The 22,156-nt window shown below is 48.2% G+C and overlaps 1 protein-coding gene and 1 pseudogene across 2 annotated transcripts; both read right to left on the bottom strand.

The window, feature by feature from the left end:
- LOC129526019 (basic proline-rich protein-like) overlaps positions 1 to 22,156 on the bottom strand; it is a 328,162-nt pseudogene that overhangs the window by 5,774 nt on the left and 300,232 nt on the right.
- DAO (D-amino acid oxidase) lies at positions 1,022 to 21,893 on the bottom strand. Of its 2 annotated transcripts, XM_004053849.4 has the most exons (11): positions 21,672 to 21,890; positions 16,712 to 16,914; positions 14,215 to 14,329; positions 12,233 to 12,309; positions 11,505 to 11,570; positions 8,744 to 8,798; positions 7,413 to 7,517; positions 4,722 to 4,804; positions 3,013 to 3,130; positions 2,333 to 2,431; positions 1,022 to 1,409 (listed from the first exon to the last, which is right to left on the bottom strand). In XM_004053849.4, the coding sequence occupies exons 2-11, from the start codon at positions 16,903 to 16,905 to the stop codon at positions 1,278 to 1,280; spliced, it is 1,044 nt and encodes a 347-aa protein (XP_004053897.1). In that variant the 5' UTR covers positions 16,906 to 16,914; positions 21,672 to 21,890; the 3' UTR covers positions 1,022 to 1,277. The 2 variants fall into 2 exon arrangements, with proteins under 2 accessions (XP_004053897.1, XP_055214943.1); XM_055358968.2 differs by lacking the exon at positions 7,413 to 7,517 and having other exon boundaries at positions 21,672 to 21,893.

Raw genomic sequence — 22,156 nt, 5'->3', positions numbered from 1 at the left:
GACTCTGAAGAGAGTCCCCACCTCTGCACCAGCCAGAGAGAAGGCTCTCGCCAGATGTGGCCCCTCAACCTTGGACTTCTCAGACTCTATAACTGTAATAAATAAATTCCTTTTCTCTATAAATTCCACAGTTTCGGCCAGGCGTGGTGGCTTATGCCTATAATCCCACCACTTTGGAGGCTGAGGCAGGAGGATCACTTGAGCCCAGGAGTTCAATGCCGGCCTGGACAACATGGCCAAACCCAGTCTCTACAAAACACACACACACACACACACACACACACACGCACACGCACACGCACACACACACACACACACACAAAATTAGCTGGGCATGGTAGCAAGCGCCTGTAGTCCCAGCTACTCAGGTGGCTAAGGAGGGAGGATCATTTAAGCCTGGGAGGCGGAGGTTGCAGTGAGCCAAAATCATGCCACTGCACTCCAGCCTGGGTGACAGAGCGAGATTCTGTCTCAAAAAAAAAAAAAAGAAAAGAAATCTCCAGTTTCAGATATTCTGTTATAAGCAACAGAATATGGACTAAAACAGTTCTCTATGAAGGGGTTCCTTGTGGGATGATCCCTCCAGTGGCCCCTCCTCAAAGGTTACGTGGTGCTCATGGGGCCACTCTGTGAATAGCTGATGCCATTTGGAATTCTAGATGTGGAACAAACACCATGTGTTACTAGTTCAGTGCCTCACCTCTCTGCCCCTCCACACCCCAGTTGTATGTATAACCTTCTACAACAAACACAACAGACACAAAAAAAATCTGTTCCAGCATTTTCTCAGATTTGTGTCATGGCATTCATGGGTGCTCTGAGCAAAAGAGTTCCACAGCCAGATAGGTTTAGCAAGCACTGGGTTAAACAACATCAGATAGTTGTCTTTGCTGCAGGACTTTTCAGAACCTTTAATATGTTAGTACAACTTGTAATCAGGTTACTTAGCCTCAATTATCCTCCATTTTCTGTGGCTCTGGGCAGTTGGCCTCTTTGATTTTCTGAGCTGTCCTTTCTTCTGAAGACTCATGGAATGACAGCCTCAGCTGTTCTTTATAATGCCAGACCCAGAGAAGGTAGAGGGATTTCAGTGATGAGAGGGGCCCCATGTTGGGCTGAACCCTTCTCCAGGCACTGACTTTGTGGCTTTCTCTCACCTCATGCTTCTTTGAGGAAAGAAGTGAGGGAGAAGCAATGGCTTATGAAGGAGCACATTGATTCATTGGCTGAGGGGAGAAGGGAGTTCTTGTGGGGGGAGGCAGCAGTCACTGGAGTCTTCAGAGGTGGGATGGTGGCATTCTGGACAATTTCTTTTCTTCCAGGATTCTCCCAAAGAGCTTGGCTGCCTCCAGGGCACATCCCCAGTGGATGGTGAGCCCATAGCCTCCATGGCCATAGTTGTGGATGACCTAGGAGAGGCAAGAGAGAAGGTGGCCAGGTCCGAGAGGGACGGTGGAAAGAATAGATGAAGCTCTTCTGCCCTGGAAGACTCAGGAGCCTCCCGAAGAGTCCTGGGCAAAGCCAGATGCCACCTGAGTTTCTCTTGGCACCCGGGTGGAATGGTGGGGACCCCCTGGAACAGTTGCAAGAGATGATGGGGCAGCCACAAAATGGATATCTGGAAATAGCCTTGGAGTCAAATTCAAATCACATCCCAGCCCTGCCTTCCACCAGTGGTCTGACTTGGGCAAGCGACTTCACCTCTTAATTTGCCCCAGTTTCCTCATCCGAAGCATAGGGAGAACTGTCCCTATCCCAAAGAGCTCCAGAGGAGATTTAATAAGGTCATTCATGTAATGGACTTGCTGCTGTGTCTGACACGAAGTACACATCCAGTAAGTACACATTTTCCTGTTATTTGACCACAGACTTTAGAAAACCAATCCCATTCACCATTTCACCACCATCATTAACACTGCCATTGATACTGTCATCTCTGCCACACCATTAATATTGCCAATGAGACAGTTAGCACAGCTAACACTGCCTTTGAGATCGTCACCTCTGCTGTGGTACTAACATACTTGATAGTGTCATTTCCATCAGCACCAGCTACCATCCCCACTCCCAGTCACACCATTATCAACATTGATCTCATCAGCACCACCTCCATTAACATCACCACTGCCCCTCTATGTAACCTTGAGCAGGTCCTTAACCATCATTGAGCCTCAGTTTCCCCATTTATAGAGGAGGGGATATTAGCCACCACTGCCCCTGCCTGCTATGGAGCCTGTGTGGAACCTGAGATCAGACATGACTGTTCCCTGAAAATGCCAGAGCCATCTGAGGAGTGGAAGAGGGCATTACTTTCCTTGCCATGGGAGCATACCTCTGTGTTTGAAGGTCCAGTGCGAAGCTGTTCTCTTTCTAGCCGAATCTGGGGGCGTACTGGCCTTAAGCCAGTTCGTTCACCAATAATTCTTGCATTCTGGAAAGAAAAGTGCTGATCACTCATTTCTGGATTTTTTTTTTCCTGCTGCCATTTTTAGGTAGTAGGGAGTTAGCTTTTAGAATCTCATCACCACCACCACTAATATAATCACAGTCATCTTTATCAATCACCACTACCACCAACACCATCTTTATCAGCTACCAACATCATTACCATTACTGCTTCCACCTTTCCACCAATTCCATCATCAACCACTACCCTCACCATCAGCCACCGCCATAATTTTAACAACTGTCACCACCTTATCACCATCACTATTACCATTCTCAGCATTTTCCTCACCATCAGTACCAACTCATCCTCATCACCATCACTACTCTCATCATCACTCGCAGACAAATGTGAAAATCAAGGGCTCTCAGACATGGCCAGACAGGATTCATTAGCCCATAGCAAGAACTTCCCTGTACATTATCAAATTCTGTTATATTCCACATCCCTTGCTGGAATTAATTTGCCCAGTTATCCCAGCGGTGGCATCTTCCCGTCCTGAAGTGTCCTCATTACCAAGCTCCCAGGACCTTGGTTTAGGGCACTGCTACTCCTCCCTACCTTACCTTCAGTGTGGGCTCCAGTCTGCAGCAGCCTTCCCAAATGGTGTTGTGGTCCTGGATATTGTTTAGTTCACTCCAGTTTCCCAACTGGAAGATGCCTCCGAGAGTAACTGTCTGGGTCCTAGATACAAATGAGGAGGGTCAAGGATGAAGGAAAATGAAGGCTCTGAGATGAATAAAGGTCATTACCATCAACCTTGTCACCTCTGCTAACACCACCACCATCACTACCTCAATTGCCACTGTCATCACCATCAACACCAACAACAAACTCTTCCATCACCACTTCCATCAATGTTGTCATCTCCATCAACAACATTGTCTTTGCTACTATCATTAATATGTCATCACCACCAACTGCATTCATCATTTCACCACCACCACTAACATTGCCATTGATATTGTCATCTCCACGACACCAGTAACATCGCCATTGAGATAACATGGTTGGTGCAACCATGTTATTAACATTGCCTTTGAGACTGTCAGCTCTGCTACAGTATTAACATCATTGATAGTGTCATTTCCATCAGCACCAGCTACCATCCCCACTCCCAATCACACCTTCATCAACATTGATCTCCTCATCAGCACCAGACCACCTCCATTAACATCACCACTCTACCACTCTTACGCTAATCACCACCTCAATGAACGCTGTCTTCCCCATCAATACAATATTATCCCTAACACCACCATTCCACTATCAACAATATTGTCATCCCATGAACACCACCACTGGTTTCAGTGACATTGTCATCTCCACTGCTAACATTATCATCACCATCAACCCCAATCACCATTCCCATTCCCACTCCCATTATTGCCATTCACACCACTTTTTTTTTTTTTTTGAGACGGGGTCTCGCTCTGTGGCCCAAGCTGGAGTACAGTGGTGTGAACATGGCTCACTGCATCCTCAACCTCCCAGATTCAAGCAATCCTCCCATCTCAGCCTCCCGAATAGCTGGGACCATAGGCGTACACCATCACGCCTGGCTAATTTTTGTATTTTTGTAGAGACGGGGTCTTGCCATGTTGCTCAAGCTGGTCTTGAACTCCTGGGCTCAAGAAATCCTCCCATATCGGCCTTGCAAAGTGCTGGGATTACAGGCATGAGCCACCTACATACCACTTTTAGTGTCACCACATTACATCCACTGCCTTTGTCTCCAGCATCACCACTATCGTCATCCAAAAGAATGTTCACGGTAGACCTCAGTCGAGGCTGAGTCTGCCTTCCCAGGGATTCAGTAGCTCAAACTCACTAAAAACATTGAAAGGGGCTAGGCACGGTGGCTCATGCCTGTAATCCCAGCACTTTGGGAGGCAAGGGTGGGTGGATCACCTGAGTCAGGAGTTCAAGACCAGCCTGGCCAACATGGTGAAACCCTGTCTCTACTAAAAATACAAAAAATTAGCTGGATGTGGTGGTGGGCACCTGTAATCTCAGCTACTTGGGAGGCTGAGGCAGGATAATTGCTTGAACCTGGGAGGCAGAGGTTGCAGTGAGCCAAGATCGCACCATTACACTCCAGCCTGGGCAATAAGGGTGAAACTCTGTCTCAAAAAATAATAATAATAAATAACTAAGTACATAAAAACATTGAAAGGGAACAACTGCAGGGAGTAAGGAGCTTGGGGGAGGCAGCAGGGTCATGAAGAGGGCATGAAGGGGACCACTCTTCTGCCCGAGAACAGTCCAATTTTACCCTGGGATGATGTACGGGGAATTGTAGATGCCTCTCTCTGGGTCATGGGTGAGAATGAAGTGCTTCATCCAAGGGGCGTCCACCTGTTGATTCAGGGCAGGAAAGTCTCATCAGTGGAGGTGAGTCAATGTGGCTGCCCTTGCTCCCCTCTGTGGCCAGATGTCCTGACAAGAGTGGCCAGGCTGATTCCTTATAAGACCTCTCATGACACTATGGCCCAAGTCTGCACCTGACTGCTTGCCTCTTGCAGGAAGAGCTGCCCTAATTGGCAGCCACCCCTGCTCCCTGAAGCATTGTTTCTCCTCACCCACAGGTCCGAAGAAAAGCACCAGTACACACATGTAAATGCATACACATGAGAAATAAAAATAAAATTGTAAGCCCCCAACTGACTGAACAGACCCCCTCTTGGCCCCAGGAGCCCCAGAGAAACCTTGGAGCTGAGTTCACAGCTGCGGGGGGAAGGGAGGTCTGACATGTCTCATTATATCCCCTCCCTCAGTGACCTGACCAAAGTTAGGCTTTCTTCCCTAAGGGGTAAGCAGAAACCAGCCCTTTCAACAGACTCCACACTGATAACATCAATGACAAGCTTATTTTCCCAGATAAAGAATTTCCTCCATTCCTTTTTTCTTCAAACCTTCAATTTTTTTTTTTTTTTTGAGACAGTCTCGCTCTGTTGCCAGGCTGGAGTGCAGTGGCGTAGTCTCGGCTCACTGCAGCCTCTGCCTCCTGGGTTCAAGCGATTCTCCTGCCTCAGCCTCCCGAGTAGCTGGGATTACAGGCACCTGCCACCACACCCAGCTAATTTTTTGTATTTTTAGTACAGATGGGGTTTCACCATGTTGGCCAGGCTGGTCTCGAACTCCTGACCTCGTGATCCACCTGCCTCAGCCTCCCAAAGTGCTGGGATTACAGGTGTGAGTCACCACGCCTGGCCCAAACCTTCATCTTATGTAAAATGTAGATTTACTGGGCACTAACTAAAGTCTCACAAGTATGCAATCATTCTCTCGCTGCTACACCCTTCTCTCACTTTTTTTTAAAAAGAAAATGTATAAAGACTAAATCTCCTGAGAACCTCTTTGGAAAAAGGAGTCACAGGTGCATCTGTGACTCGCATTTTTCCTGGGTGTGCCCTCAAGCTGGCTCCATAAACCTCGATGATTTGAGACTTACGCCTCAGTCACTCATTTGGTTGTTACACCCATCAGCCCACATTAGGAACACACACACGCACCCCTACACACAGAAGCACACACACCTGCACACCTATAAACACTCACAGGTGCACATGCACACACACACCCTCAGACACACACCCTCACACACATGCACACACACACCCTCACATGCATCCACACACATACCCCTCACACACATGCATGCACACACACCCTTACATACATGCACACACCCTCACACACATGCACACACATACCCTCACACACATGCACACATACCCTCACACACACACCATCACACACATGTACATACACTCTCACATACATGTGCACACACCTTCATGCACATGCACACACACCCTCACATGGTGTGCATGCACGCACACCATCACACATATGCACATACACCCTCACATACATGCACACTCACCCCTCACATACGTGCACACACACAGTCACACATATGCACACACCCTCACACACATGCACACACACCCTCACATGTGCACATACACCATCACACATATGCACACACCCTCACACACATGCACACACACCCTCACACATGCACACACACACCCTTACATACACACACACACTCACATACATGCACACACACATACCCTCACACATATGCACACACACAGCAAGAGGAGGCATGGAACAATGCTTGCACCCACAGGCTCTTAAGCCAGGTTGCCTGGATTCCAATCCCAATTGCACTACTTACTACCGTGTGAACTTGTGCCTGTTACTTAACTCCTCTGTGCCTCAATTTCATCTGTAAGATGACAATGACAATATGGTAGTACCCAGCTCAAAGGGCTGTGGCCATCACTAAATTAATTAACACAATAGGCTGAGCGTGGTGGCTCACGCCTGTAATCCCAGCACTTTGACAGGCCAAGGCGGGGGGATCACTTGAGCCCAGGAGTTTGAGACCAGCCTGAGCAATATGGTGAAATCCTGTCTCTACAAAAAATAAAAAAATTAGCTGAGCATGGTGGTGGCATGCGCTTGTAGTCTCAGCTACTCAGTAGGCTAAGGTGGGAGCCTGGGAGGTCAAGGCTACAGTGAGCCATGATCAAGATACTGCACTCTAACCTGGGCAATGGAGTGATACCCTGTCTCAAAAATAATAATAACAATGATAATAATAATAACACAATTAATAATAATTAATAATAATAATAAACACAATAAAGTGCTTAGGACGTATCTGGGGCTTGGTAAACACTCTAATGTTTGCTATTTTTATTGCAATACAGGCATATGCTGCTCCCACATAGGTACAAGCGCATACATGCATGCTTCACGACCAAGAGGAAATCCTGAAAGAGAGCAATGGGGGTGGGACAGGTTTGTTTTTTTTACATGTCAATTCCCTGCAGTCCGGGGGGTTCCTCTAACAGATGTTCCTGATTTGTCCATGATCTTGAGAGATGAAATAAGCATGCAGAATGATCTTCCTATTAACAAAAGGCAGGGGTCTCACCCTCACACTCACCTTAATGATCTGCCCCCGGCCTGGCTGCAGCAGGGGGTCTGGTTGTAGCGCCCCAGCCCATACCCCAGTGCAGTTGACAATCACGTCTGTGCCTTCTCTTGCCACCTGGTAGCAACCAACAGGGTAGTGGGGGATGAAAGGTGGGGAAGACCCTGGTATCCCCTGTTCTCTCTTCCCCTTTCTTCTACCCTCAATCTGTCTATTCCCTGATGAACAGTGGGGAGAGATCTCAATGAGGAATCAGAGGGGCCTGGCTCCAAATTTTCACACTGCTATTTATCTGATGTGTGACCTTGAAAATGGCTCGTTACCTCCTTAATGCTCGGCTGCCCCTGTAAAATGAGGCTGCCCATGGCTGTTCATAGGCTGTTATGAGGCTCCTGCACAACTCCGAATATAAAAGTGGTTGTAAAACAGTTCTTTGGATGGGGGAAATCTTCCTGGAAGCTCCCAAAAGAAGTCAGAAAGGAAGCAGAGATAGTTCTCTTTCTCCTTCTGACTCCTTTTAACTTTATTCTCTTGCCTTCTACTCTGCCAAGACATTTGCAGAAGACACGTTGGAACCCCAGCTCTGTCTACAGATGAGATGATCTCATCTCAAGCACGCATCGTGAGCCCCTAAGCTGCCCAACCCAGCCCCAGTGACTCTCACCACGAGTAAGTCAAGGGACACACACATTGCAAGACGCTACTATTGTTCCTGAGTGAATGACTGAGAATGAGGACTGCATTGGGTCCACTATGTATCTTCGGTGTCCATCAGGGCCTGACCAGAGCAGGTTAGTCTTCATGACATAGCACTAGTAGCTACATGTACGGAGTGCCTTCCATGTGCCAAGCAGGGTTTTAGATGCTGGGATTGAATGAAGCCATACAGTAAAGCTCTTTTTGCTGGTGCCTGGAGATGGTGGCTTTTCCTATCATGATTATTGGTGGTGGTGCTGCTTTAGAGGAGAGTCAGCTGAGGGCCTGGACTTTGCAGAAAGACCAACACAGATGTCAGTAGGGTTAGGAAGCAACCAAGTTCTGACCTTGGAGTGCAGCTGACACTGAGAAAATGCGGCCAGCTCTCTAGCCCCAAAACTCATTGAGTCTCAGACATAAATCAGCTCCTAATGGCCACCATGATCCCAGTGTTCCTTTGTTCCCACTACCAACATGAAGGCAGAGACTTCCTCCTTCAGAATACCTGAGTGCTCCTGGGGCAAGGGTCTGGGGCAGGCCTGTGGGGACCCTAGGAGCCTGAGAAGGGAGCCCCCGACTCAGCAGCAAGAAGCAGAGGCCTCCCCTCTTCTCCCTGCCCCATCCACCGCATCAGCCCTGCAGCTCACCTCCTCAAAAGACTCCACTTTCCGCTGGAAGAACTTCACTCCCCTCTCAGTTAACCTGGGATGATCAAACACATCAAAAAGCCCAGTATTCAGCTATCTGCCCCATCCCACCAAGAGGGTGGCACAGGGACCTTTCCCAAACAACCTTCTGCGGACGTTAGTCACACAGGATGCTGCTTGAGAAGATGGCTGTGTCATCAAATCAGCTCATGAGCACCTAGCTGGACTGGTGGTCCACAAAATCTCCTTTGAGAAACCAGAGATGGTCCAAGCCCCTTGTTGGGCAGATGGAGTGGGGGAAGGGCCTTGCTGAAGGCCATAGAGTGAGTCAATGATGGAGTTGGAACTCAAACCCAGGCCTCTTAGCCCCGAGCACTTCCTATGACAACCACATTGCTTTGTAACAGCAAAGGCGATGAGATTCAGAGTAGAGAAGGGGAGAGTTGTACCAGTGCCAAATTCCCCTTTGTCAGAAGCCAGGCATGAGGAGGGAGGTGGGCTGAGGACATCCACCCTCCTTTTAAACATCCCATAGGAAAAACATCTATCACGATTAGAAATACACTAGAAACAGTGAGGCGCGGTGGCTCACGCCTGTAATCCCAGTACTTTGGGAGGCCGAGGTGGGCGGATCACAAGGTCAGGAGATTGAGACCATCCTGGCTAACACAGTGAAACCCCGTCTCTACTAACAATACAAAAAAAAAAAAAAAAATTAGCCGGACGTGGTGGCAGGCGCCTGTATTCCAAGCTACTCGGGAGGCTGAGGCAGGAGAAAGGCATGAACCCAGGAGGCGGAGCTTGCAGTGAGCCGAGATTGTGCCACTGCACTCCAGCCTGGGTGACAGAGCAAGACTCCGTCTCAAAAAAAAAAAAAAAAAAAAGAAGAAAGAAAGAAATTACACTAGAAACATCCAAAGAACAGGAAATAAGCCAAAAAGAAGGTGAAGCATACCCTTGGAACTATCTCATTTCCATCATTTCCTCAAGATAGAAAAACATCTTGAGGGCATGTTTTTCCTGGAAAAGACTGGACAAGGGTCATGTGTCCCCAGGTTAGGAGAAATAGCCATGTCTTAGTACAACGATTCCCAAACATGGCTGATAATTAGAATCGCCAGGAAGCTTCTTAAAATGCAAATTTTTGCTAGGCCTGTTTGCTCACGCCTGTAATCCCAGCACTTTGGGAGGCTGAGGCAGGAAGACTGCTTGAGCCCAGGGGTTTGAGACCAGCCTGGGCAACATAGTGAGACCCTATCTCTACAAAAATATTAAAAAATTAGATAGGCATTGTGGCACATGCATGTGGTCCCAGCTACTTTGGAGGCTGAGGTGGGAGGATCACTTGAGCCCAGGAAGTTGAGGCTGCTGTGAGCGGTGTTCATACCACTACATCCCACTCCAGCCTGGGTGACAAAGTAAGATTTTGTCTCAAAAAAAAAAAAAAAAAAAAAAGCAAATTTATGAACCTTATCCCAGAAGTTCTAATTCAGCAGGTATAGAATGGGGTCCTAAAATCTACATTTTAAAAAAATCTTCTGAGGTCATCTGATAAAAGCCACTATATATTCCATATTTTTTTTTTTTGAGACGGAGTCTTGCTTTGTTGCCCAGGCTGGAGTGCAGTGGCATGATCACAGCTCACTGCAGCCTCTCCTTCCCGGGATAAAGCCATCTTCCCACCTCAGCCTCCTAAGTAGCTGTGACTACAGGCATGCACCATTATACCTGGCTGATTTTTGAATTTTTCTGTAGAGACAGGGTTTGCCATGTTGCCCGGGCTGGTCTTGAACTCCTGGGCTCAAGTGATCTGCCCACCTTGGCCTCTCAAAGTGCTAGGATTACAGGTATGAACCACCATGCCTGGCCTAAAAATCTTTAAAAAACAGTAATATATAAAAAATGTATGGAATCAAGCTGGGCGTGGTGGCTGACACCTGTAATCCCAGCATTTTGGGAGGCCGAGGCGGGCGGATTACGAGATCAGGAGATCGAGACCATCTTGGCTAACATGGTGAAAACCCAAGTCTACTAAAAATACAAAAAATTAGCCAGGCGTGGTGGTGGCAGGCACCTGTAGTTGCAGCTACTCAGTAGGCTGAGGCAGGAGAATGGCATGAACCCAGGAGGCAGAGCTTGCAGTGAGCCAAGATCGCACCATTGCACTCCAGCCTGGGTGACAGAGCGAGACTCCATCTCACACACACAAAAAAAGTATGGAATCTCCCTTAATATGAATGTATGTGAATATAAATACCAATGTATCTCTCAAGTGAGTGTTTGCTAATTTAGAACACTGCAAGATTCCTATTAACATGAGGAACAAGTCAAAGACATCCACTATCATCTGTATGAATAACATTGTTCTAGACGTATTGGCCAAAGCAGTTAGAGAAGAAAAAAAAAAGAGAGGGAGATAAAAATAAAAGGCAGCTTATGTTTTGCAGATGATGTAAACGTATCTGGAAACCTTAAAAGAATACATCTAAAACTATTACACAAACATTAGGGATTTGAAAGAGGTTGTTAATAGACATCATGTGTAAACAGCTGCCCAGGTGGTTCTGATGCTCAGCTAGGCTCAGGATCCATTGCCTCTGTGCCCAGTGGTGATCAGGACCAAGGATAGCTCCCACACCAGGCCTAAGGGTATTCTTCAAACCTGGGGGTTAGTCCATGCTGAGGGAAGCCCACAAACCATCTTCCACTACAGCTTGGTCTCTGGGAGGTACCTCCTTCAAAGTGAAGCTTAAAATCTCACCTTTCAGTCAGCCACTGTAGATAGTTCTTTCCCTCCAGAATTAGGCTTGTGTGGAACCAGCCATAGCTAGAGTCACAATAGGCAAAAGGTGGAAATAAAGGTAAAAATCAGAGCTATATTTGAAGGCTGTGAAATGGAGGTGGGAGCAATGTTGTTCTGTGGGCCCAAAGGGTAGTGCCAGGACCACTACGTGAAGTTCAAGGGGGGAAGTGGTTTTGAGCTCAATGCAAGGAAAATTTTTCTATCAGAAAAGGCCATATCTGACATTGGAAAATGCAAGTGGAGATTGAATGTGCATTCGTAGAGGGGATTCAGGTGTGGTGTGGGGTGGGGTGAGGAGAAGACCAGAGAGGCATCAGGCTGCAGAGAAAAGAAAGGAGGGGTGTGGGGTCATACAGACTGGTTGGAATCCCAGTTTGGCCACTTGGCTGTGTGACCTTAGGAAGTCACTTAGCCTCTCTGAAACTCAGTATCTTCATCTACAAAACAAGATGGTGATATGGAGCTTCTGGGCTTGAGATCTGTGATTTCATACCCCCTACCTTCCCAGCCCAAGGCCAGGTTTTAGTGGGTAGCCTCTCTGAAGGAGCTGGACCAAGGACCAGGAGACCAGGGTACCAGGGCCTGGGTAGGACAGCAAATCTGGTGCCTCTACCCTCTGCTGCCTTCTGGACAGGTCTGCTAACTCGTCAGGCCCCAGTCCCCTTTGCCTGTGACAATAAACTCACCCGTAATCTGGGAACATATCCAGCTCTCTGGGGGTCAGCTTCCGAAATCCCAGAACTGTGTCCTTCCAGGAAGGGTCCTGAAGAGGAAGGACAAAGGGGGCACTGGGTGGGATGGAAGTCAATAATAATGATAATGGGCCAGGCGAGGTGGCTCACACCTGTAATCCCAGCACTTTGGGAGGCTGAGATGGGTGGATCACCTGAGGTCAGGAGCTCCAGACCAGTCTGGCCAACATGGTGAAACCCTGTTTATACTAAATAATAATACAAAAATTAGCAAGATATGGTGGTGCATGCCTGTAATCCTAGATACTCAGGAGATTGAGGCAGGAGAATTGCTTGAATCTGGGAGCTGGAGGTTGCAGTAAGCCGAGATTGTGCCGCTGCACTCCAGCCTGGGCCACAGAGCGAGACTTCATCTCAAAAAAAAAAAAAAATGATAATGACAGAGACTTATGTAATGCTAAGTGCATATAAGGCACTGTTCCAAGCATTTTCTTATACTGGTCCATTTAATCTTCACAAGAAGCCATTGGGGTGGATGCTATTCTTTCCCCAGTTTACAGATGGACCAATTGAGGCTTAGAAAGATTAAATAACTTGTCTAAGATCACACAGCTAATAAATGGTGGTGTTGGGATTTTAACCCATACAGCTTAGTTCCAGAGTCCATGTTCTTAACCCCTATTTATGGTAAGGGTAAGAGTAAGACCGAGGGTGAGTTATAGGGGAAAAGTCAGAAATAGGGGAGAGAAAGCAGCAGCAGTGAGAGTCCCCGGGGATGAGAGAAAGCAACAGAGCATAGTGTCAGACAACAGAGCATAGTGTCAGAGACCCCAGCCTCATCACTTGCTACTTGAATTCTCTGAGACTCAGTTTCCTTGTCCGTATCATGGAGTTAATAATCACTCTTGGCCAGGTGCAGTGGTTCACGCCTGTAATCCCAGCACTTTGGGAGGCCAAGGCAGGCAGATCACTTGAGGTCAGGAGTTCGAGACCAGCCTGGCCGTCATAGTGAAACCCCATCTCTTAAAAATACAAAAGTTAGCCAGGCGTGGTAGTGCGCGCCTGTAATCCCAATTACTCAGGAGGCTGAGACAGGAGAATGGCTTGAACCCAGGAAGCGGAGGTTGCAGTGAGCCGAGATCATGCCAATGCACTCCAGCCTGGGCAATACAGTGAGACCCTGTCTCAAAAAAAAAAAAATACTCTTGGTCCCATGAAAGGTAACAGATAATGTGGATAAAGCCCTTAGCACAGTGCCAAAGGTTGAATGAACCTTGAGAGCTGGCACGGGGCTCTGGGCACAGAGCCAGACCACCCTCTCCAAGGAGCCTGAGCAAACCGTCCCAGGGCTGTGCTGTTCCTGTTAGCACACTGGACACCATGTAATCACAGATGGCCTGGGTTCAAATCCCAGCTCTGCCACTGGCGAGCTTTGTGGCCTTGGGCAAGTTACTCCATTTCTCGGAGCCTCCATTTTCTCATTTATTAAGTGAGGATAAGGACAGCCCTTACCTCCCGGTTATAAAGAGAATTAAATTAGTCGCTAGCTGTAAATTAGTTAGGACTGGGCCCGGCACATAATAAATGCTTTGGCAGTTTTTGCTTTGATGAGTATTTTATTTCTTCTTGATAAAAAGCCTTGGGACCTTCAGGGGCACATTAAACCTTTTGGCTTCAGCACCAAGTGCCCATCACTGCAGAACGTGTTTGTATTTTAGCCATGCTAATCAAAGGCTAGTTTCCCCTGGGCATCAGAAGATTCTTTGTCCTCTGCCAATTTAACAGCAAAATTTAAAACAAAAATAATTTTCAAAGCAAAAATAGAATTTAAACCAAACCTGTTTTGAACCCAGGAGTCTGTTGCCTACGAGACTCAAAGCACCCCGCCCTCATCTGTGATTAAGGCTCCGCTGCACCCACCCTCACTACCCCAGCCCTGGGTGCTCATCCCTCATGGTCAAGAACTGTTCACCCACCGGAATGGCTTCATGGAAGAGGTTGTAGCCCGAGATTAGGAACAGGCCCAGGTTTTCAGCGTTGGGAGAATGGACATGGCTCAGGAGATAGTCAAAGGTCTGTTGGCTCCAGTCCCTGGAAGGGTCATGAAGAGTTCGATCACCCAATGCCCTGAGCTGGGCAAAAAACCTTAGGTCAGCTGGCATGGGGCTGTGGCATGATCAGGAGCTTGGGGTGTGTCCAAAACCAGAAATCCACCACGTTCACTCTTGCAACTCCCCAAATGCCTTGGGTCTTCTCCCTCCTAAATTTTCCAATATATCCCCATTAATAGAATAAAGAAGAGAGGGAATGAAGGATGCCCCATCATAACCATATGGAGTGCACCTCCAGCATGGGATTATGTGGCTGATGAGTTTCAGTGAAGTCCTTGACCTGGTTTTGGGGATTATGAGCCACACTGTTCAGTCTGGCTGCAAGCACCCCTCCTTGTAAACACTGGTGCAGACATTGACTTGCCGCTCCTACAACTTTTCCTCCTCCCCCTGGGCACACAGCTCACCTACATTTCCTAGACACTCTTGCAGCTAAATGTGACTGTGTGACTTGTTTCTGGCCAAGGGACTCTAAAGACTCTGCATGTGTGGTCCTGCATGATCCTTCTGCAGTCACCAGCCCATGTGAATGGTGACATTGAGGTGACCTCAAAAGCACGTGGAAAAACGGCAGAGCCATGAGATGGAAGGAGCCTGGGCCCCTGAATCACTGCCCACTGATCAGAAACATTGGTTTTTTACAGATGTGTGAATTAAAATTCTGGCTGGGTGCAGTGGCTCATGCCTATAATCCCAGCTCTTCAGGAGGCTGAGGCAGGAGGGTCACTTGAGGTCAGGAGTTTGAGACAAGCCTGGGTAACATAGGAAGACCCTGGCTCTACAAAAAATAAAGAAAATTATCCAGGCATGATAGCATGCACGTGTGTCCTCGCTACTTCGGAGGCTGAGGTGGGAGGATCGCTTGAGCCCAGGAGGTCAAGGCTGCAATGAGCTATGATCATGTCACTGCACTTCAGCCTGGGTGACAGGATGCCTCTTAAAAAAATTTTTTTTAATCTGTTTGAGCTGCTATTCATTGGGTGTTCCATTTGCTGAACCATCTGGCAGTTTCTAAACTACCATAATGACCTTTGCAATTTATTTGATAAACCTGTGCATCCATCCACCCACTTAGATGTTCATCCACTTAGAAGTTTTCCAGATTCAGCTGGGTGCAAGGGCTCACACCTGTAATCCCAGCACTTTGGGAGGCCAAGGAGGGCAGATCACTTGAGCCCAGGAGTTCAAGACCAGCCCAGGCAACATAGTGAGACCCTATCTCTATTTAAAAAGATAAAATTTGGCAAGGCATGATGGCTCATGCCTGTAATTCCAGCACTTTGGGAGGCCAAGGAGGGCAGATCACTTGAGCCCAGGAGTTCAAGACCAGCCCAGGCAACATAGTGAGACCCTATCTCTATTTAAAAAGATAAAATTTGGCAAGGCATGATGGCTCATGCCTGTAATCCCAGCACTTTGGGAGGCCAAGGAGGGCAGATCACTTGAGCCCAGGAGTTCAAGAACAGCCCGGGCAACATAGTGAGACCCTATCTCTATTTAAAAAGATAAAATTTGGCAAGGCATGATGGCTCATGCCTGTAATCCCAGCACTTTGGGAGGCCAAGGTGGGCAGATCACTTGAGGTCAGGAGTTCGAGACCAGTCTGGCCAACATGGTGAAACTCCATCTCTACTAAAAATACAAAAATTAGCCAGGCGTGGTGGCAGATGCCTGTAATCCCAGTTACTTGGGAAGCTGAGGCAGGAGAATCGCTTGAACCCGGGAGGCAGAGGATGCAGTGAGCCAGGATCACGCCATTGCACTCCAGTCTGGGCGACAAGAGTGAAACACAATCTCAAAAAATAAATAAAAATTATAAATTAAAACAGAGGAAGTTTTCCAGATTCACCAATCATGTGGTATTGACAGGCACCCAGTTTAGGGAAGACAAGACAAAGCCTCCTAGTAGCTGGCACAGAGCAAGGGGCTTAATATTTATGAATCTTTATTTTTTTCTTTTTGAAACAGAGTCTCACTCTGTCACGAGTGCAGTGGCGGAATCTCAGCTCACTGCCACCTTCACCTCCTAGGCTCAAATGGTTTTCCTGCCTCAGCCTCCCGAGTAGCTGGGATTACAGGTGTGCACCACCATGCCCGGCTAATTTTTTGTATTTCTGGTAGAGATGGGGTTTCACCACGTTGCCCAGGCTGATCTGGAACTCCTGGCCTCAAGTGATCCTCCCACCTCGACCTCCCAAAGTGCTAGGATTAAAGGCGTGAACCACCACGCCTGGCATTTTCTTTATTTTATGCTAGATCAGAGCTTCCACAAGGGGCTTGCTCTTGGTGATGGGAACCCTGACTCCCTCTGCAGACTTAGGTCCATGGGCACCCCAGGCTACCCTATGTGACCCTCACTCACGCCTCCTGTGGGTTGTTGGGGTCAGAAAGGTAGGGCTGCCAGAGGCCGGCAGCCACATCAGTGGTGGTGAGTGGGGTGAAGCGGTCCGCGTAGACCTTTACGTCCAGTGGCTGCAGGACTGAGTGGTAGCGCTCATGGATGCAGAGGGCGGTGGACAGCCCGATGACTCCCGCTCCAATCACCACCACACGCATTGCAGCAGCCTGTGGGAAGGAAGGGTTGAGGCACACCATCATCACCATCATCTCCATCATCCTTAGCGCCATTGCCACCATCCACTGAAGGCTTAGAAGGTGCCAGACACCACCAAGCCCTTTTTATATCTGACCTTCCCGATGACCCCTAGGAGGAAGGAATATCATTGTTCCCGTTTTGCAAATGGAAACACTGAGGTATGGAGAAGTGACCGAGACTTGGCCACAGTCACACGGCTGGTGAATGATGCAACTTTCTCTGGGGAGCGTCCCCAGACACCCAGTTTCTGGGCTGGGAATAGAAAAGACCCAGCAGAGGGCACGACCAACTGTAGGCTGGGTAGGCCGGTGGTTAGTGCGATGGGCTCTGGCTTCAGGACTCAGCTCTGCCACCTACTGGCCATTAACCTTGGGCAAGATGCTTCAACCTCTAATAACCTATGCTTGAGGGGATGGATGGGAAATTGAACAAGAAGCCAAACGTAACAAATTTAACAAGCTGCCTGATGCAAAAGAAGTAATATACTGACATTTGTGGAGCACCTACTGTGAGCCAGCTGGCCCTGGCACTAAGTGTTTCACAAGCATCCATTCATCCAAGTCTCCCAACACTCTCATGAGGTAGGGGCTGCTGTTATCAGTCCCGTCTTACAGAGGAGGAAGCTGCGGTTCAGAGAGGTGATGTGACTTACCTGAAGTCACACAGCCAGTTAAATGGTACAGCTGTGACTTAATTTCAATTTGAGTAAACTCAACACACGCTTAATGCACACCTACCATGTGCCAGGCTGGCAGCTAGCAAATGCAGCTACGAGCATGACAGACGCAGTGTCTGGCCTCAGAACTTGGTCTTCCAGCACAGAACTCCACCTGCCTTGGGGCACAGGGCTGATTGGGCCCTGAGAAGTTTAGAAGGCCTACCAGCTTTTAACCTTGAAGCTACTTAAGCCCGCACAGCAGGGAAATATTCTGCAGGCTCCTGCTGAGGCAGAACAAGAGAATTATTTGTGCCCAGAAGAGCCGAATTCAACTTTCCCTCCTCTTCACTCACAACTCTCCTCCCGCAGACCTCAGCTCCTGGCAACTCGGGCCTGTGGCCCTGGACAGCGGGACATTCTTAATATGGCCTAGTTTTATAAAGGAGGGAAAACGGCTCCAGCCCACAAGAACTGGACTCTGTTGGGGTTTCAGAAGCCAAGTTGGAGATAGAACCAACAAACAGAAAGGTATCGTTCCTCTAGGCAATTCTCCTTCCAGCTTCGAGCCTGAGCTTGGATACTGGGGCTTACGGGACAGCCCCTCTCAGGGACCCTTGGTCTTCTCTCTTCCCTCTTCCCCCATACTTTGCCTCTGGAGACACAAGCTCTTCATCTGCAAAATAGGGTTAATCCCAATCTCACAGGGTCATTTTAAGGATTAAATAAGAAGTTTAGCAAAAGTTCTCGGTACCATGCCTGGCACAGAGTAGGCCCTCAACACACAGCGGCCTCCTTCCTGTCTCCTAGCATTTTGAAAAATCACATAGAACAAAAACATTGCAGGAACAAAAGGAGAGAGGGAGGACCAGGTGCAGTGGCTCACGCCTGTAATCCCAATATCTTGGGAGGCCGAGGCGGGTGGATCACGAGGTCAGGACTTCAAGACCAGTCTGGCCAAGATGGTGAAACCCCATCTCTACTGAAAACTACAAAAATTAGCCAGGCGCGGTGGCAGATGCCTGTAATCCCAGCTACTCGGGAGGCTGAGGCAGGAGAATCGCTGGAACCTGGGCAGCAGAGGTTGCAGCGAGTCGAGTTCCCACCACTGCATTCCAGTCTGGGCAACAGAGCGAAATTCTGTCTCAAAAAAAAAAAAGAGGAGAAGAGAAAGGCAGAGTCAGACCTGGCTTCACTTCTGCCTTGCTGTGCGACCTTGGCTAAGTTAATTCCCCTCTCTGGGCTTTTTGACTGTCTGCATAATTTCCGGAGAGCTGACCACTATTTTTTTCTTTTTTTTAAGAGACAAGGTCTCACTCTGTCACCCAGGCTGGAGTGCAGTGGCACAATCATAGCTCACTGCCACCTCCAATTCCTAGGCTCAAGCAATCCTCCCCCCCTCAGCCTCCCAAAGCGCTGGGCTTTCAGGTGTGAGCCACTGCACCCGCCCGCTTGACCATTTTTATATGTTAACAATGAGAAGGCAGAGGAATAAAGGGCTTTCTGTATTTTTCCTAATTCTCCATGAAGAATCTAAGAGACAGTATGGCCCAGGCTGAGAGTCAGACAGACCCAGGTTCGCAGCCTGACTTGGGCACACACCAGCCATGTAACCCTGGGCAAGTTGCTCAACTTGACTGAGTGAGGGTGACCAACCTCCCCAGCTTGCCCAGGACTGAGGGTCCTCCCAGGATGCAGACTTTCAGACTAAAAGTCAGTGCATCAGAGTCCCAGGCAAACCAGGATGAGTTGGTTGATCCTAATCGAACCTCAGTTTCCTCATCTATAAACTTTTTATTTTTTCGAGACAGAGTTTCACTCTTGTCGCCCAGGCTGGAGTAAAATGGTGCAATCTCGGCTCACTGCAGACTCTGCCTCCCGGGTTCAGGTGATTCTCCTGCCTCAGCCTCCTGAGTAGCTGGGATTACAGGCATGCACCAACATGCCTGGCTAATTTTTATATTTTTAGTAGAGACAAGGTTTCACCATGTTGGCCAGGCTGGTCTCAAACTTCTGACCTCAGGTGATTTGCTGGCCTCAGACTCTCAAAGTGCTAGGATTACAGGCATGAGCCACCACGCCCAACCTCATCTATAAACTTTTATGAGAGCTGACAAAGCTCCTTGCCTTATTGTCTCCTCACTGGAATATCAGCTCCTGGACACCCAGGTGGTGAGAGGCAGAGCCCAGGCCAGCCTGACTCATAAGCCTGTGTGCTTAAATGCCATGCTTGCCAGTAAATCACACGGTTTGAAAAATCTGAGAATCAAGCCGGTAAACAGGAACAGCTGAAGCTTCAGAGTCCTGCATTTCAAAAATAAAATATAATATAAAATAAGATAAGATAAAATAAAATGCCTGTAGGAATTTTTAGAGTATTGGTAGGAATAGAATGGAAAATCAAAAAGGCCGGGCACAGTGGCTCACGTCTTTAATTCCAGCACTTTGGGAGGTCGAGGCCGGCAGATCACTTGAGGTCAGGAGTTCAAGACCAGCCTGGCCAATATGGTGAAACCCTGTCTCTACAAAAATACAAAAAAATTAGCTGGGCATGGTGGTGCACGCCTGAAATTCCAGCTACTCGGGAGGCTGAGGCAGGAGAATCCCTTGAACCTGGGAGGAGGAGATTGCAGTGGGCCGAAATCATGCCATTGCACTCCAGCCCAGGTGACAAGAGTGAAACTCTGTCAAAAAAAAAAAAAAGAAAAATTTAAAAGGAAAAAAGTGTGAGTCCTAAGTCAATTATCTTTTTTTAAAAAAATTCAGTATATGAGTCAAAGTTGACACTGATTATAGCAACGTGTGTGTGTGTGTGTTTTAAAATGCAAAATAAATGCATGAGGTCCTCATGACAAGCCAGAGACAGATTGTCAGATGTGGCAGATCCAGCCTTAGGTAAAATCATTCATGCGTGTAGGTAATGAGCTTTTGGACTTAAATGCACCCAGCTCAGTTATTTGGTTGGACATTTTCGTGTTGTTGCTGATGTTTTTATTAGTGTTGCCGTTCTCCTCTGTTTTACATCATTACTTCAACCCAGCAAGCTTGGAGTATGTATCCCAGAAGATGCAAACAACTGGGATTATTATATTTGTGTGTGTGTGTGTGTGTGTGTGTGTGTGTGTGTGTGTGTGTGATTAGAATGTCTGTGTAAGTGTGGAGCAGGAAGGGAACCAATGTATTTTGGTCTCTGCCACTTGCCAGACACATGTAGATGCAGTACTGACATAATCCTCTTAATCCTCTCAACTGCTCTAGGAAGTAGGGAAGGTTACCGCCCTCATTCTGGAGGCTGGGACTGAGGTTTAGGGAGAAGTCACCCACCCAAGGTTACGCAGTCAGTATGGGACAGCATTCGGACCTAGACCCAGTTCTATCGGCGCTTTCTGCACTGCTCCAAAAAAATATTTAGGCAGTTGGCATGCAGTTGCCACTTGATGCTTTCTGCTTGTCTTTCAGTCTTGCATTTATCTGCCTAGGACCTCCCTTGGCCCCTAGAAGGCAATCTGAGACAGCTGATGCCTTTGATTGCTATGTGCCCATAGCAAAGAATATGAAAGACTTCTTTAAAAAAAAAAAAATCAGTAAGCCAGAGATGAGGCATTTGAATGAACATAATTAGTTCTCCCTGGTTGCACCACGCGGCTACTTCTCATGAAGTTGTTATTTGCAGAGTTTATCCTTGAAATGGAACAGAAGCTATAAAAGTTTGAGAACCAGCCTACCAACTCCCCCACCAAAAATAATAACTACCATTTGAGTACTTGCTATGTGCCTAGATCTGTTCTAAGCACTTTACATGCACCACCTCTTTTAACACTCAGGCTCACGCTGCAAGAGGGGAGTTATGATCCCCATGTTCCAGGTGAAGAAACTGAGGCTTGGGGAGGGAAAAATCACTTACCTATGGTCTCTCTGCTGGATGTTTGAGAGGCTGGATCTCTCCTTTCCTGTCACCTGCCTTAGGCTGTAATGTTGAGCCCTGTCTTTGACATTGGGAGGACATGAAATCCTTTGCCTCTCCCCTCTCCCAACCCCTATCCCCAGCTCAAAGGTGCATCTGTCACTCACCGGAAGTACCAAACTGCTGGAGAGACCAGACAACTGCAGTGCGGGGACACAGGATGCTATTTCCTGAGGGGAAGCTCCTGATTCTGGAGCGTCTTGTTTCCAGCCCTCTGTCCGACAGCCCGGACTGGAGTGCAGGGTCAAAGTCTGGAGCTATGGACAGGGCACGGCTTGAGGGGTGGGGCTCGGCACTGCACTGCCCACAGAGACTGGACCCAGGCCCGGCCGGGAGACCTCGCTCCCAGTCCCTGAAAATTTGCCTGACTTTTCTGGCTGATCTCAAGCCCCTGTGGACAGGCCTTGGGGGAAGGAGGGAGGGCAGGCATTCTTGGAGGGTTGATGAGCACAAGAAGGTCTGTCTCTCTGGCCAGCTGGAGAGGATCCCCTTTCTTCCTTCTTCCTGCTGCCACCCTGGGGGAGGGTCAGGACGTTCCCTGGGGCACTGTAGGCCTGGCCTGCGGTGGGGGTGGTCAGCCTGGCAGCCCCTG

The sequence above is a fragment of the Gorilla gorilla genome, chromosome 10 (assembly GCF_029281585.2).
Source record: "Gorilla gorilla gorilla isolate KB3781 chromosome 10, NHGRI_mGorGor1-v2.1_pri, whole genome shotgun sequence".
Taxonomy (NCBI): Eukaryota; Metazoa; Chordata; class Mammalia; order Primates; family Hominidae; genus Gorilla; species Gorilla gorilla.
Note: the sequence above shows the minus strand (reverse complement) of the source record. Positions and strands in the feature narration are given on the sequence as shown.